We start from the raw sequence: 18,034 nt of genomic DNA, 5'->3' as shown, positions 1-18,034 counted from the left end.
AAACAAAAATTCCTGGACCTTAGGTTGCTGGAATAGCAATATTAAAGTAACAAATAGTTTGCTACTATAGTACTAAATAAAAATAAATCACATATTTAACCTCAAATCAGCAACACTTTATGTACCAAACATAATCAGACTGCAGGTATAGAAATGTGTCACACATAAACTGATAAATAATTGCTTTTTCTTTCGACCTAACGGACCCTAACTGATGCAAAACCTCATATACTGTATATACAGCAAGTAGATCATGATATTAAATCATGAGTAATATAACATATTAACATATGATAGAATTTTATTAGATAAAGAATAATGGTATAGTGAATTGATGTAAAACAAATTGGCAACACAAGAGAAAAAACAAATAAAATCAGTATAATTTTTTATTAAATTTTCCATATTTTGCATTCTGTTCTTGGAAATGCACATCTTTATCGGGTTCCGATGGTCACCTGCCAAACTCTGATCAGGTTGTCTGTGTATCCAGCAAAGAGAGTCTGAGAAAAATAAATAATTGTGTAATTAATGCAACTCTTTTTGTTTGTCCAATTGGTTTAGATTTAAGATTATACATAGCACACAATACAACCGATCACCCAGAGATCCAGCATCCAAACTGACGCTGATTATCTGCAGAATAAGCTCATCTCACACACACACACACACACACACACACACACACACACACACACACACACACACACGATGTGCAATGGGGCGGCTCACACACACACACAGGTGACTGTGAAGCTCTCACCTGTCCGTCAGCAGACCAGGCCAGAGATGTGCACTGGGGCGGCTCAGCCTTGCTGTTCGTGGTGATGACTTCCTGTCTGAGCTCATCAACGATGATCTTTCCCTCCAGATCCTGTGGAGAGACAGAGAGAAGAGTGACTGGGGTGCCAATGAACACCGAATCAAACACTCTGAAAGCCAAATATTCATATACACGTTCAATCAAGCAGATCCAAAATGCAAGTAAACATCTAGTTCAGAATCAGTGTTTCCGCAGTTATTCACTAAATGATCAGTAGTGTATGATATTTCAGAATCTGTATTCAAAATAAAAGCATTTTGATACAGGATAATAAACGTCATTAAGTGGTGACACAAATTAATCAGAGTCACTTGACGGTTTGAGGTGATCCTTTTGAACTCTAATTCAACCTTTGCTAATTTTACATTGAAAATATTGCAATGCATGCTAAATTTAAAAAGAACATAGATGACCTTAGAGCTGGTGAGTTTGATTAATTGAGGTGAATCGGTTCATGTCAACTGAATGATTTATTTAATCACCACTTACAAATGTCAATTTTGTCTTGAGATTTCAATTAAATAAATAAAATCATTGTAATAAATTAAACTTACCAAATTTAACAAAAACTAACCAAATCACAAAATTTTAAGTGGTAAAAAAAATGAATCAATTCATGGTTATCAATTAAACTTACCAGCTTTAACGCCGTCTTTCTTCATTTCAAATGTAATGTAATGATTTTCAATGTTGATAATTTGAAATCACTAGTTAAAAACAATTGATTCACAACAAATGATTCATAAAATGATTCACCAAAAAGAACTGAACTCACCAACTCCTATGGCAATTTTAAATTTAAAATGTATTTGCAATGATTTTCTAATGCTGAATAACCGATATGATTTTTCCATGAATAATGCGGATATGAAAAATTCAAATACTAGCTGAACGTCCAGCATGATAAAGTTCACAAACTACACAAATAAATGAAACCGAGTTTATGAAAACCGATGATATATGAAGTAAAAAGAGTGAAACGCCTCAAGAAGTTAGAGCATGACCAAACGGACACCATCCCGCTAAGATAAACACATAAGTCCAGTCAGAAACGGTGTGTTTAGGACAGAGAGCTGATGGTACCCAGATCTTGATGCTCGGTCCTGTGGCGGCACACAGCCAGTATCTGTTGGGACTGAAGCAGAGCGCGTTGATGACATCACCGCCGTCCAGCGTGTACAGATGCTTGCCTTCGTTCAGATCCCAGAGCATGGCCTGTCCGTCCTGAACACACAGACACAGAGAACATCAAACCGCCGTCCTAACGATAAAGTCATCGAGCATAACGAGGACACAGACCTGCAGGAAATAATGCAAAAACTCACTATCAGTCACTGGCCTAGATGTAGTTGAAATGGTTCTGTCCTTTATCACTATTGAAATTTTTAGATGCCACAGACCAGTACTATATTAGTATTACTGATATACCTTTATAACTTTTGTAATATATTTATATTTTTACAAATATGATTTATTTTATTGGTTTTCATTTTTATTTTTTATAATTTTGTTGTTTCTGCCATTTTTATTTTATTTTTTTATATACATGTCCATATAGTTTTTTATTAAGTTGTAGTTATAATTAATTTAGTTTGAATTTTTTTTAATAACCCAACTTAAAAAAAACGAAAATTAATATATATATATATGTATGTATATTAGTGTCAAATGAATTAATTTTAATCACATCCATAAAAGTTTTGTTTACTTATATTATGTGTACAGGTATATTTATTATATATAAATACACACACTCCGTATAGTTTTATTTCAATGTATTTTATAGATTTATAGTCTATATTTTATATAATATAAATATTTTAATATATAAACATAACATATTCTTCTTAAATATATACATGCATTTGGATTTTATATATACATAATAATATACCCACACATATAAATGTAAACAAAATTTGGATGTGATTAATAATCATTTGACAGCCCTAATATATATATAAATTATATATATTTAGTTAATATATATATTATATATATATATTAAAATTTAAAAAACCATTAAATATTTTCATATAAAAAAACCAATCCTAAAATCTAAAAATCCTTTAAATATTATCAAATAAGGGATACACCATCTTAAGTAGTTATAATTAATTTAGTTTGAATATTTTTTAATACTCCGACTTTAAAAAAACAAAAACAAATATATATATTTTTTTAGTTAATTTTTTTTATAGTAATTTTTTTTTTTCTTTTAAGGTTTTCACCCAGAAGAATCTGAAATTTAAAAAAGCAGTTATATCTTGATAAGACTCCATATGATTTTCTGCAAGAAACGCATCCTATGTTCAGAAATTTACCCAAAAAACGCATCCTATGTTCAGAAATTGACCCTAAAACAGTGAAAGCGACCTTTCCGCCAGAGGCACAGAGGGACCCATCAGGGGAGACGGTGACGGTGTTCAGGAACCCGGTGTGTCCGATGTGATTGGTCTTCAGCTTACAGTTGGCCAGATTCCACACCTGTAAGAGACGAAACGCTACGAGTGAAAAGATTACCCATACTGACGTTCCTCAAGAACCCATGAAAACACGCTGACGTTTACATGCTTGAGTTTGATGTTATAGGAAATAAAAAGAAACTGCATTTATTTGTATGTGTGTGTCTAAAGACAGTTAGTCCACAGAGCTGACCGGTCAATCTATCTTGATTTCAGAAACTTAACATTAGGTGCATTCTGACCAATCAGAGGACAGTTTACTCATGTGACTTGAATACATACATTTTGGAACACTCTGAAATGTTACCAAAGAGAAAACGCAACATTGTCACAATTTAAGTCATTGTTTCAGAGCAAAGCAAGTGAAGACGCCCTTAAACTGCACTCAGCTCTCACCTTGACCATCTTGTCCCAGCCGCAGGAGACGATGATGGGGTTACTGCTGTTGGGAGAGAAACGCACGCAGGAAACCCACTCAGTGTGACTCTCGTCCTGAGGAACAACACAAACATCTCAGCTCAGACTTTAACCCTGTGAAGCCTGACATATCTAACAATAGTCTGTTTTTGCAATCATTTATTGAAACTTTAGACAAAATATAAAATGTTTTGTTGAGTATCATAGTTGATCCATCAGGCTTTTATGGCTCATGCAGCAGGATTTAATGAGAATACAGAGAAAAGAACAGCTCAGTTTTACTCAGAGGCCAAAACTGAGCAAAAAATATGAAATTTGGTGCTGATGCTTGTAATGTAAATCAATGAGATGTTTATAACAGTAGAGCAGATACTGACATGAACTGATCTAAATATCAGTCATCACTCTATATCTCCAATAATAAGATGAGATTGAAATGATCCAAACATATAATGCAATGCAATGCTGATTGAGAGATGAAGAAACAAACGCTCCTCAAAAGATCCTGATGATCAGATTTGAGACTCTAAAACATGATTGATGGAGAATCAAGTAAAGCTGAGCTGCTTCAGTCCAGTAAGTGTCTTCTGGAAAGCTATTCTTACATTTACTTGATAAAAATCAGTAAATATTTGACAGTAAAAAGACACGTGAAGCACCAGCTGAAGGTGTAAGAGTCTAAATCAATCAGAAACCAGCAAACATGGAGTAGATTGTGTTTGACAGGTTAATCAGCAGCATTGAGCATGTTGATCATTTAGAAACATGCATATCAAATATGACACATAATCACTTTCAGACGAGATCAGGCCAAGATGTCATCTCTGCTAAAACAAGCTCATTTTCAACAAAGCCCAGCTCTCACCTGAATGGTGTACTTGCAGACGCCCAGCGTGTTCCACAGCTTGATGGTTTTGTCCCGAGAGCCGGACACGATCTGCCGGTTATCGGCGGAGAAGGCCACGCTCAGCACGTCTTTGGTGTGGCCCACAAAGCGACGGGTCGTGGTTCCTCTACAAACCACATTCGAAGAGCAAAGTGAGTTTGAGCTCATAAGCTCACAGCGTTTCAAGCACAGCCTCCGGCTCCGTCCCGCACTCACGTGGTGAGGTCCCACAGACGCAGGGTCCCGTCCCAGGAGCCCGACAGAGCGAACTGACCGTCCGATGAGATGACCACGTCGCTCACGAAGTGTGAGTGTCCACGCAGGGCTCGCTGAGGAATGCCGTAGTTGGTCTCGTCGCGGGTGAGCTTCCACATGATGACGGTCTTATCTACACAAACAAGAGCACAGACTGTAGAGCGAGCGACAAACTACGAGTAAGCAGCTGTTAGTGCACGCAGGACAAACATGTTCTATCCCTCAAATTCAAAAAGCATCATTAAAAGCCATTTCATAACTAGTGCTGTCAAACGATTAATCGTGCAAAATAAAAGTTTTGTTTACGTTATATATGTATGTGTACTGGGTATATTTATTAAGTATATATAAATACACACACATGCATGTTAATATTTAAGAAAAAGATGCTATATTTGTATATTAAATATATTTACATAAAATATGTTATATAAATATACACATGTAAATACATGTCAATATTTTCTAAATATATACTGTATGTGTGTGTATTCATATATACATAATAAATATACACAGTACACACACATATATTACATAAACAAAAACTTTTATTTCGAATGCGATTAATCATGATTAATTGTTTGACAGCACTACTCATAACCAACTAACGCCAGAAAACATGCATTTAAAAGACACACCTGGCTAGGTTAATAATTACTATTAAATAGTTAACGCAGAACCGAATAGAATAATAGCCGTTTTTGATTTCTCAGTAAAATAAAGCATGAAAATTATTTTAATAATTAGACTTATTTTAAAACTTATTCTGATGCCACATTTTTTAAATAATATCAACTATACACTGTATATATATATATATATATATATATATATATATACACACAGTATATATGTGTGTAAGTTGTAAGTATATCTATGATATATATAAAATAATTGTGTGTATATATTATGTACAAATCATTTTTATTAAAATGTAAAAATATTAAAGAATATTATTTTTGTTTTACAATATAAACACATTCAACCATATGAATTAATTTTAAAGCTGTATATATATATATATACATACAGTATATTTTTATATATATATATGTGTGTAAGTTGTAAAATATATCTAATTATATAAAATAATTGTGTGTGTATATATTATGTACAAATCATTTTTATTAAAATGTAAAAAAATTAAAAAATATATATTATTATATAAAATAAATATATAAAATTATTTCAACATATAATATACATTCTACAAATTGGACATATTTTTGATATTTTTAGCATATACTGTATATATATATATATATATGTGTGTGTGTGTGTGTGTAAGTTGTAAAATATATCTAATTAAATAAAATATATAAAATAATTGTGTGTGTATATATTATGTACAAATCATTTTTATTAAAATGTAAAATTATTTAAGAATTATTTTTGTTTTACAATATAAAACATTCAACATATGAGTATATATCTGTTTTCATTAAAATGTAAAATTAAGACATTTTATTTTAACAAAAAAACATTTAACATATGAATGATTTTTGAAGCTGCCATTTGTTGAATAATAATTACAATCATATATGAATAACAAGAATAAGACTTAAGAGTCTCTATATAAAACATTAAAAATATATAAAAAAAAATAACGTTCACTTCTGCAGTCAAAATCATCTGAAAACATTATACACTCAACGTTAGTTATGGCCATTATTCTTTATTAGATTACAATTCAATTTGTTTATTACCAATAACATGGTATCACGGTATTACCATGGTATTTTTTAAAGTTCCTTGGACTGCCACGGAAATACCACGGTAAAGATCTTTCTGCACCATGGTATTATCCTGCAGCAGCTGCGCGGGATAAACAGATTCATCTGTCACCTCTGGACGCGGACAGAATCATGTCCGGAAACTGCGGCGTCGTGGCGATCTGGGTCACCCAGCCGTTGTGGCCCTTCAGGGTCCCTCTCACGGTCATCTGCTCGGTCATCTCTGCGGTGGGTCCCGGTCGATGGCTGTAGATTGAGTCGGATGGGCTGAAGAGCCGCTTTACTCAAGTTTACAGCGCAGGAAAAGGACCGTATTCAAGGCGGAAGTACATATTCATGACTGAGCGACGGCGCAGTGCATTGTGGGAGTTGTAGTCCGTATGCAGCTGAGTCGTGTTATTTATTTATTTTTTTTAAATCAGTTTTGGATTAGGATTTTAAAATAACAATGATAACAATAATATATGAATAAAACATAATACAAAGTTATAATAATAATAATCCTCACAACAAATTTAGTTTTTGTTGACCGCAGTCAAAATTATCAGAAAACAAAGTACATGCATTTCTACTATTATATGACATTATAAAAAACTAGTGCTGTCAAACGATTAATTGCGATTAATCGCATGCTAAATAAAAGTTTTGTTTACGTTATATATGTATGTGTACTGGGTATATTTATTAAGTATATATAAATACACACACATGCATGGTAATATTTAAGAAAAATATGCTGTATTTGTATTAAATATATTTACATAAAATATAAGTTATATAAATATAAATATACACATGTAAATACATGTCAATATTATCTAGATACATACTGCATGTGTGTGTAATCATATATACATAATAAATATACACAGTACACACACATATATTACATAAACAAAAACTTTTATTTCGGATGCGATTCATCATGATTAATTGTTTGGCAGCACTATAAAAAACTCTTTGGTAATGTTTCGTGCGTCCACATTCTATCGACTCTTATTTGACAATGATGGAAAACTGATTTGTATATATGATTTTATTTTTTTAATAATTGTAAAAAATCATATTTATAGTTTATTTTCATTAGTATAAAACAGTATAAATTCTGTTTCTTGAAAAGAAAAAGTCAAGAGTGAAATTCACATTTGTAACAAATGCCCACAAGGCGCCGCTCGAGATCAACGACGCTTCATTCAAAGAAAAACTACAAAATGTCATTCATTTTGAGGAAACGGGGGGAAAAAAACCCGGTTTGAAGTGCTATATAGTGTTGCTTGCAGACAAAATGTGGCACTTCATTTTACTTCTTTTTTCCCTTTTCCCTTCCAGAGCTTTTTATATCCAGTCAGCCCTAATATAATTATAAGTGTTTCTAGCGAGGCGCTTTTGTCTTTGCCCTCGAAACAAAGCAGTCAGCAGGAGGGAGCGCCAGCACATCTGCGTTCAGACCACGGACTAGAGTTTGGGTCTCGTGGAAACCGCATCTCTTTCAAGTGCTGCTCTCTGCCTCGGAGACTGACCGCGTGTCTAATATACTGCGGCCGCGGTCTTTCTCCAGCGCTCAGAGAGATGCTCTCCTCCTCTTCCTGGCTTTCTATTTTGATTCATACCAGAAAAACTCAAAGGCAGGCTGGGCTTTACCTCAGACTCTCAGTGACTGGGCCATCTGGGAGCCTGCTGAGATTTCAACAAACGCTACATGTAAAGTTGTCATGAATAGCATTGTTTGCGATGATTCAAATCAAGTTGTTCTGCTGATTTGCAAAAAGGCCTAATATTAGATCATTTGATCCCAATTAACAAAAACACGCCTAGTTATGAAAACGTTAATGTTCTGCGAGCGTCCAAAATGTAACAAAAAAAGTTCAAACTGTTACGCGAACGTTCCATTTTATCGTTTTCCACACATTATGGGAATGCTTTTGAATGTTCTCGGAATGTTCTAAAACCAATAGTAACATTTAAAAAATGTTAGTTGAACATCCAACAACAAAAAGTTCTGTCATGACAACTCTCAGAGGGATTGGTATGGTTATGTACATGACAATGTTAATGTATTTGGTCTTGGAGGATTTCCTAAAATAATTAAGATTTTTTTTTTTAATGATCAGTTTTAATACACTTATAAAGAATAATAATAAAGTCAAATGTCAAAAGTTTTGGTTTTAATGACAAAATGTATTCAAAATGCATAATTTAACTCGTGGAAAAAGTGGAAATCAGTCATACATGAGAAAATGGGCTGAGAATAGAAATAATCATTGGCCCAGATGAGGACTGGAATCGTGTATGTGCTGTTTATCTGCTGATTCAGGGAGAATACAAGACTTCTTCACCTTACAAATGGTCTCCAAAAGCAAAAAAAAAAAAAAAAAAAAAAAAAAAAAAGCCATCAAATGCATAATTTTGTGAGAAAGCGTGACATGTTCAAGCAAAACATACACTTTTTGGAATCGGCAGGTCAAAATTAGTAAAAAAAGATTGGATTCAATTCAAATAAGATTCAGGGTGGTGTTTTGTCCTGTGATGCATGTCAGAAAAGCATTTCACAGAGTTTTGAAATCTGGTTGGTTTTTATTTATGGAACCAAAGGAACACGAGCGTAGACACTACTACTAGCAACAAAATGCACGGATGTTGATTCAGTGGCATGTGTTTTGACATAAAATTAATTCTCAAAAGTAAAGCCAATGCAGTCACGTTCAAAATTCAGGAGTGACGTCTTTCGTAGGGTTCGGGTGAGGTTGTTTCTGGAGTTCTAGCCGCTGTGGTCTCCACCCATTCTTCGGACCACACAGAGCCTCCCAGTGTTTGTACCACAGCTCTCCCAGCTGACAAACCTCCACTTCTGCACAACACGTTTTAAGTCCAGCTGGGATGCATGAAATCAAACTAGTGGCTATGTCTGGATTAATGCTGCAATATGCATGCTGTGCACAGTATGCAAATTTGTAAGCACAGAACTACCACAAAAGCACTGTTTGCAGCAGTATGCTGCGTTGATTAATATATCCCAGAATACAATGCCCTTGACCTTGCGTTTCCAATGAGATGATGGATAGCAATCTTGATAGTGACTCATTATTCGATTTGACTGCAAAAAATAAATTTTTTAAACATGGGATTGAAAATGCTAAACACATTTTTTAATGAAATTCTGTTTAATTACATTTTCCTTTGGTCCCGTAAAATAATGAGGCAAAAGTCTAAAAGGAGACAGTTTTACTTCCGGTTCATTCATCATGCTGGAAATGTAAGCTCAAGCTGAGCTGATAAGATTTCTTGATGTTTTTGGAAGTCTCTTCTGCTCACCAAGGCTGCATTTATTTGATCAAAAAAGTAAAAATGGTAACATTGTGAAATATTATTACAATTTAAAATAACTGTTTGCTATGTGAATATATAGTAAAATGTAATTCATTTCTGTGATGCAAAGCTGAATTTGCAGCATCACTACTCCGGTCTTCAGTGTCACATGATCCTTCAGAAATATGCTTTTCTGAACACTGTCTTCTAGCTTCCACTCACAAGCGTCCTAAACCTCGCTCTGTCCCTCATTACTCATCTCTACTGTGTTAGTGAAACACGCTGAGACAGTGAAAGTCAAACACGCTCTCTGAAAACATGACGCTTCTGAAACAGCAGGTACAATAGAGTTTATGAGCGAGAGGAAACTATAATTTATAAAATCAGCTCAAAGGTCCAATACCCCCAAACATCAGATCACATCAACCTCAAACCCACATAAAACGTGCAACAGAAGGTTGATATTTCATAGATAGATATATAGATAGATAGGTAGATAGATTGATCAGACTTTATATATAAAGTCTGATCCCGAGCGTTTTCTCTTTCTGTTGGGCAGGGAAGGGCTGGAAGAGAAGATCCCTGTGGGGTTAATTATTAGTTTGTATCTGACAGAACATTTCCTGCGTCATCTCAGGACAGAAAATATTCAACACCCTCTATTGTTTCACAGCATAATGATAACAAATCAGCCACAAGGTCCCTTACTCAAGAACACAGTCATTCACACACAAGCGTGTCGCTCACGTATGCTGATTATCAGTGTCACAGACTGCAAATATGTATCAGTCACATCCTAATAAAACAAGACAAATGTGCATCAAAAGATTTTAAAAAAGAAATACAGAGAAAAAAAATGTAAAAATCTTTTCACCATGTTTTGTGATTATCTGACATTCCAATAATGCAATGCAATGCCTGACCTGCAATGCCAGAAACTGACTGGAAACCAGTGCAAAGATTTCAAAATTGGAGTGATGTGCTCTTTCTGACTCAAGTCAGGATTCTAGCTGCTTAATTTTGCACATATTATAATTTGTTAAGTGTGGTTTTAGGGGCCCCAGTGAGAAGTGCATTGCATTAGTCTAAGTGAGAAAACACAAAAATTTTAATAAGCCTAGCACTATTTCTGAGATAAAAAAGGAAGTCTTTACAGTATGTTGAACGTGTCGATCAAAAGTAAAATATAACTCCTACATTTCTTAGTTTAGTTTGAAACTCCAAAACAGCCATCTACATTTAATAGGCTATTTAACATTTTGTGCCATCTGAATTTTTGATCTCAGATATACAGTGTGAGACAAATGACATATCCACATTTAGACCAGACTTAGAATGAATATAAATCATCTGCATAAAAGTGAAAATTAAGCCCGAGTTGGAGCAATCCAAGTGAAAATATATAAATAATAAAAACTAAAGGGCCTACAACTGAACCCTTGGGGACACCAGTAGGGACAGAGCCAATCTCAGACCTGCAGCCACTCATAAAAACAAATCGGCGGCAATCAGAGAGATAAGCTCTAAACCAGGCTAAAACAGTGTCAGAAACAGCACAAACACATTTCAAGATTGTTGTGACTGACTGTATCAAAAGCAGCGCTAAAATCAAGAAAAAACAGTCTGAAGGGGCTCGAAGTGATTATTAACAGCAACTGATTGTGCAGCTGCAAAGCCAAAACACATTCTAACATTTTGGCCAGAAAACGAAGATTTAATATAGGGCAATAGTTATTGACATTTTCCAAATCAGTGTTATTCTTTTTTGGAACAGTGGCGGGTTTCAGTGCTGCTGGTACAACACCAGTGCACAAAGAGTCATTTATAATGCTGAAAATAGCCAGACAAAGAGTTAAAACCAGATTTAAATAAGCTTTTAGGGATGAGAACTAGTTTGCAAGTGGTGACTTTCATACGTGATAAAATGCCTACTACTAAACAAGCCAAAGTCAATTTGAGAAAAAAATGAAAAATATGTCACTGTCATGTTTTCATACGTTTCAAGCTTGAACAATGATGCTTAACAAGGTTGCATTCCTTAACTTGATGCAGTAATTCAACATTAAATGTTGAAAGCCTCTTAAGGGATTTAAAAGTGAATTAATGTGGGTCTATATGTAAAAGCATTAAACAAACTGTGCTTTCAAGGGTCAGTGTAATTGAACACTTACAGGATCTTATCACTGCTCGTCCATTGCATTCAGAGCCTTTACTTTAGGCCTGTTCAGACTCTGTCTGTCTGTGCCTGACGCCAGACGGCAGCTGTACTCATGCCTGACATCTAAAAAACACAAGACAGACAGGTAAAATACATGCAGTAAAGATGATGGAAATGTAACGTAATGTAGGTAACATGCCATCACAGGCCTACATGCATTACAAAATAATACTTGTATGATTTATTTATGCCTCTGCAGGTTTTTAATGCCTCTTATATATTTGTCAATGTATATAAATGAAAAATTGATGACATGCATTTGATAACCATCTTGAGTTGTTTGTTTTTATTGATGCACTCATATAGATGCACAGATATGAAATAATACATCATAACACACTACAGCATTATGTATATCATAAACATCACTCCATTGGAAGAAAATGGATAGAGTTGCACAGATAAAAAACAAAACAAAAACAATACGTCAGTGGAGAAAATAACGTACATTATGAAAGATCAATATATGGCTTTTGAAGTCATTTGAAATTAATTTATGATCTTTCTGAGAAGTGAAGATTGTGCTTAAAATAACAGATGAGTGCAAAAGGTAATAAGCAAATGTAAAGCCGAGGTGTGCCTCTCTTAAAACATTTTAAATGTTTAAACATTTAAATGGTGTGTTTATGGGATAATGTTTGTCTGTGTTAAGATGGTTGCAAGGCTGTCATTTGTTTTATGTTTTTAAAACCCATTTAAAATCAATAAAACATAATTTATAATATAAAATTATGAATGTAAATGTATACATTTTTAAATAAATACATTATTTATAAATAAATTATAATACATTATTTTGAAACAAAACTGGTTAAAACATTATGTATAATAAAAATATTTTAAATACTAGTTAATACAATTATATATAAAATAATTAAAATAAATAAATAAATGCTTTGTTTTTAAAATGTGTGATTTAAAATCAGTAAACAATTTATAGTATGAAATAATTTTTGAATAATATACATTTTTAATTATAAACAAATTATAATAAGACATTATTTGAAAACAAAATAAATAAACAAACCTGGTTAAAATCAATATAAAATAATGTATAATACAATATTTTAAATACCATGAATGAATTAATGAATGAATCAATAATATCAATCAATAAAACTATTTATGAAAATACATTTAAATAAATAAAAAAAACTGGTTAAAAACAATAAAAAAGGCATAATAAAATACATGTTAAATAAATAAACCTGGCTAAAATCTGTATATTTATTTATAAAAATAAATAAATATATTTAGAAAATATATTTGTTTAAAAAAATATAATAAATACCTAAATAAAAAATCAAATAAATCTCTAGGCAGTAGCAGGAAATAACCTGTCAGAGAGAGGCTGGTCTTAACAGGAACACTAGTGTTAACCTCTGAGCTCCTGGTCTCATTATGTCATGTCTTAAACAGAGAAAAAGAGAGCACGAGAGAGAGAACATGTATGTAAACTTCTTCTTTCAGCATCTCCACAAGGTCATGTCAGCCCTGACTCGCTTAGTTTGGCTCTAACTCAAGGACATAGACATTACAATTATAGTGTGTCCAGAGAGTTCAGGGATGGAGACAGAGGGAGAGAGAGAGAGAGAGAGAGAGATTAACTAGAGACAAGCATCTGTTATCCAGTGTTACTCTTGGAATTCAACCAGGAACTGTTCTAAACCAGCAAGGTCTAAAGTTAAAAAACTTTGCAGAAGTATTTTATATGAGGTAGACCAGTATGCACAAACAGGAAGTTGAGACTTCAGAGCATGATCAATATGCATTTACAGGATATTAACTCATGCAGGGGAGCGATGTACACGTACACAGTGCGTCATCATAACCAAACTCTGATGATGACTAATGACCACCACAAGAACAAATGTGAGACACAGATATCTCTCAGTGATCTTCATCTCTAGATCTCTGTGTGGGATTTTCTCACCTGTTTTCTGGTCCAGCACGTGAAAAGGGATCTTAGATTTCTTAGTAACAAGATTTGAGGAGTCAACCACTGCTGCAGGAAACATTAAAATACATGATTCATTTCAGCTCAGCTCTTGTAAAGCTGCTGTTTGCATGTGTGGTCTGATGCATTGATATCTGCTCTGTATGAGACGTGTCTGTTGACATATTCAGACACCTCTGTGCTATACAGAGTTTTACAAGAAATAACCCAGCGTCACATTAATAGCTCAAACCTTCTGTCCCTGTGGTCATCAAATGTCTGACCTCATTTCTGTAAACAGGATAAGTGTTAAGTGTAAATTTTTGCTCAAGATGTTGCTCTTTAGCTCAGCAGTCTTAACTGAGTTATCAATTATGCATCAACTTAGTTTCAGATGTTTGGAAAAGCCTTATTTGCTCCAGAATAAAATTATCTTCTGTTCAGAACTAATGAAATGTTTAAACCAGGAATCATTTGGCTAACAAACACTCGGCATGAAACAATCTTCAGTCAGTGCTATTAGGAGCCAGTGCCCTGATTTATGGCAACAAATAATGAATGAATACATAACCAGTGAATGGAAAAATGCCCCGGTGTGACGTCAGAGGGTCTGAGGTGCAAAGCACACTGGGATTTCATCAACACAGGGCTGACATGGAAAGAATCCAGATCAGTTCGGCGACTGTTTCTTATATGCAACATGTGGGAACGCAAAAATGTTAGCCAAACATTTCTGAAAATGTTCTGAGAACTGCATTTAACATCCCTTTCTGTCAAACACCTGCCATGTTTCAGCATCCAATCAATTCCGGAAGAACAAAATCAAGTCCAAAGTGAAAGTCGTGACATTTGCCAAGTATGGTAACCCATTCTCGGAATTGGTGCTCTGCATTTAACCCATCCAAGTGCACACACACAGCAGTGAGAAGTGAACACACCGTGAACACACACCCGGAGCAGTGGGCAGCTAAATCCAGCGCCTGGGGAGCAACTAGGGGTTCAGTGCCTTACTCAAGGACACTTCAGCTGTGGGTATTGAGGGTGGAAGAGAGCGCTGTTCATTCACTCCCCACCCACCGACAACTCCTGCCAGCACCGAGACTCGAACCTGCGACCTTCTGGTTACCCTGACCATTAGGCCACAGCTGCAAGTTCACTGAAGAATACAATACTATGGATTATGGACTTATTTAGCAGTGGTTTAAAGTTAGTATACCTTTGTTTCTTACAAATATTCAGCTTTTGGCTTCACAAGATGTTAACTGATGGACTGGTGTGGTGTGGATTATTGTGATGTTTTTATCAGCTGTTTGGACTCTCATTCTGACGGCACACATTCACTGCAGAGGATCCATTGGTGAGACGGTGATGTAATGCTACATTTCTTCAAATTGGCTGAGCAAACACATTCTTCTACATCTTGGATGGCCTGAGGGGGAGAAAACTATCATCAAATTGTCATTATTGGATGAACTATGCCTTTAAGTTGGCCGAGTTTATACAGTGCTGCCCACTAATATTGGCACCCTTGGTAAATATGAGCAAAGGTGGCTGTGAAAATAAATCTGCATTGTTTATCCTTTTGATCTTTCATTCAAAAAATTTACAAAATTCTATCCTTTCATTGAAGTAAAACAATGGAAACTCACATTATGAAATAAACGTTTTTCTCTAGTTCACGTTGTAGCCACAGTTATTGGCACTCAATTATTGCAACGTCCTTTTCTCAAGATAACAGTTCTGAGTTATAATCCTATAATGCCTGAAGAGTTTGGAGAACATCTGACAAGAGATCAGAGACCATTCCTTCATCCAGAATCTCTCCAGATCCTTCAGAATACCAGCTCCATGTCAGTGCTTCTTCTCTTCAGTTCATCTCACTCATTTTCTACAGGGTTCAGGTCAGGGAACTGAGACAGCAGTGGCAGAAACTTCATTTTGTGCTCAGTGACACATTTTTGTGTTGATTTTGATGTTTGTTTTGAGTATTGTCCTGATGGAAGATCCAAACATGGTCCATTTTAAGATTTCTAACAGAGGCAGTCAGGTAGAGTTTTATCTGTTGGTATTTGATAGAATCCATGATGCCATGCATCTGAACAAGATGTCCAGGACCGCTGGCAGAAAAACATTAAAGATCCAGCAGTATATTTAACCGTGGACATGGGGTACATTTATCCCTGTTTGCACCGAACCCATCGGGTGGGTTTTGCTGCCAAAAAGCTCTTTTTTATGTTTCATCTGACCGTAGAAGCCAGTCCCATTTGAAGTTCCAGTCGTGTCTGACAACTGAATATACTAGAGTTTGTTTTTGGATGAGGCAGGAGTTTTTTTTCTTGAAACCCATTTGAACAACACGTGGTGATGTAGGGGCTGTTTGATAGATTTTTTTTAGGCTTTCCCAAGATTAAACTAATCTCTCCAGCCGTGGTCCTTGGGGAGTCTTTGTCCACTCAAACTCTCCTCCTCAGCGAGCATTAGGACGATACAGACACACGTCCTCTTCCAGGCAGATTTGTAACATCTTTAGTTCATTGGAACTTCTTGATTATTGCCCTGATTGGGGAAATGAGGATTTCCAATGCTTTAGCTATTTTTTTTTACAGACACTTTCTATTTTGTGAAGCTTGACAATCTTGTTCTGTACATCAGAACTATATTCTTTAGTTTTACTCCGTGTGATTGATAATTAAGGGAATTTGGCTTTTGTGTTCCTCATATTTATAATCCTGTGGAACAGGAAGTCATGGCTGGACACTTTCATGTTCATAACCACCCCGGTGTGCTAAAAAATGTAAATATGAATAGTAATATACTTAAGGTAAAATATCTTTTACTCATAAGGATTTCTAGGGGTGCCAATAATGGTAGTCAACATGCATTGGAGAAAAACATTTATTTCATAATGAGAGTTTCCCCACACTTTCAAATGAAAGTTTAGAATTTTGTGAATTTTTTGAATGAAAGATCAAAAAGATAAATGATGCAGATGTATTTTCACAGCCACCTTTGCTCATATTTACTAAGGATGCAAATATTAGTGGGCAGCACTGTATAATATGGTGTACACACAAAACGAACATGACACAGCAGACCTCAGACAAAACGCAGGAGAATAGCTAATGTTCACACTGCTATTCTTTGCTTTTATTGTGGCTTATCATTGACACATGACATTACACTTTAAACCACCTTCAAAGGGACTTACCAGCAAGAGTGATGTTCACTTCCCAAAAATATTACCATGCCATTCATATCATTGAATAAAAATTAAGTTGCATAATAATCAAACAAAACAATATATTTTCCTTTGCATATTTTTTTAAAATTTGACATGAGTTTAACACTTAAAATTAAACTAACCTGTATATTAAAAGGAAAATAAATATCTTTTAGACTAAAGCCTTACTGACGTTAACAGGCAGGCCTCTCTGTGATGTCATTTCCTGTTTCATACAGGCTTCCTCCCTGAATATGATTTAACGGACAATGTTTTGATATATTAATTAATTTTAAAATCTAAACTATTCCACTCATTTAAAAAAAGAATAATAATAATAAAATAATAATACAACATAAAATAAAGGAATTTTGCCAAACATAGATGCAAAATGGGAAAAGTTCGAGCGAGTGAATGAGCGAGAGAGAGAGAGAAAGTAAATGAAAGGCTTTGGCTCACTGTAATTGCTCATGAGTTTCTCTCGTAAGTAAAAGAGGGCTTTCCGCCTGAATTCCCCCAGATCTTGAGTGCACAAAACACTCTTAAGTGCTTTTTTCACTAAAAAAATACTTCTTAAGAATGTTCATAACTAAAAAAGAATTCAAATTCTTCAAAGGTATCTACTTAAAAATCATTATAAATAGTCATTCTCTTCTTTAAAAAATAAGATGTTCTTAGAGAACTGCACTTAGAAAACAATACAACACAAAGTTCTTGGAACTGATTTAATTTTAGAACTTACTCAATAACATCAGACTAAGTGGATTTTTGT

General features: G+C 34.6%; 1 protein-coding gene across 2 annotated transcripts; it reads right to left on the bottom strand.

The window, feature by feature from the left end:
* Window positions 1-375: 375 nt before the first annotated feature.
* Window positions 376-6,912, bottom strand: LOC109108086 (guanine nucleotide-binding protein subunit beta-2-like 1). 2 transcript variants are annotated; one of them, XM_042747796.1, is made up of 8 exons: window positions 6,695-6,912; window positions 4,808-4,979; window positions 4,571-4,718; window positions 3,685-3,780; window positions 3,200-3,310; window positions 1,907-2,047; window positions 764-874; window positions 376-503 (listed from the first exon to the last, which is right to left on the bottom strand). In XM_042747796.1, exons 1-8 carry the CDS (start codon window positions 6,801-6,803, stop codon window positions 438-440), a joined length of 954 nt encoding a protein of 317 aa, XP_042603730.1. In that variant the 5' UTR covers window positions 6,804-6,912; the 3' UTR covers window positions 376-437. The 2 variants fall into 2 exon arrangements, with proteins under 2 accessions (XP_042603730.1, XP_042603731.1); XM_042747797.1 differs by having other exon boundaries at window positions 6,581-6,714.
* Between the last annotated feature and the right edge of the window lie 11,122 nt (window positions 6,913-18,034).

The sequence above is a fragment of the Cyprinus carpio genome, chromosome B21, assembly GCF_018340385.1.
Source record: "Cyprinus carpio isolate SPL01 chromosome B21, ASM1834038v1, whole genome shotgun sequence".
NCBI lineage: Eukaryota > Metazoa > Chordata > Actinopteri > Cypriniformes > Cyprinidae > Cyprinus > Cyprinus carpio.
Note: the sequence above shows the minus strand (reverse complement) of the source record. Positions and strands in the feature narration are given on the sequence as shown.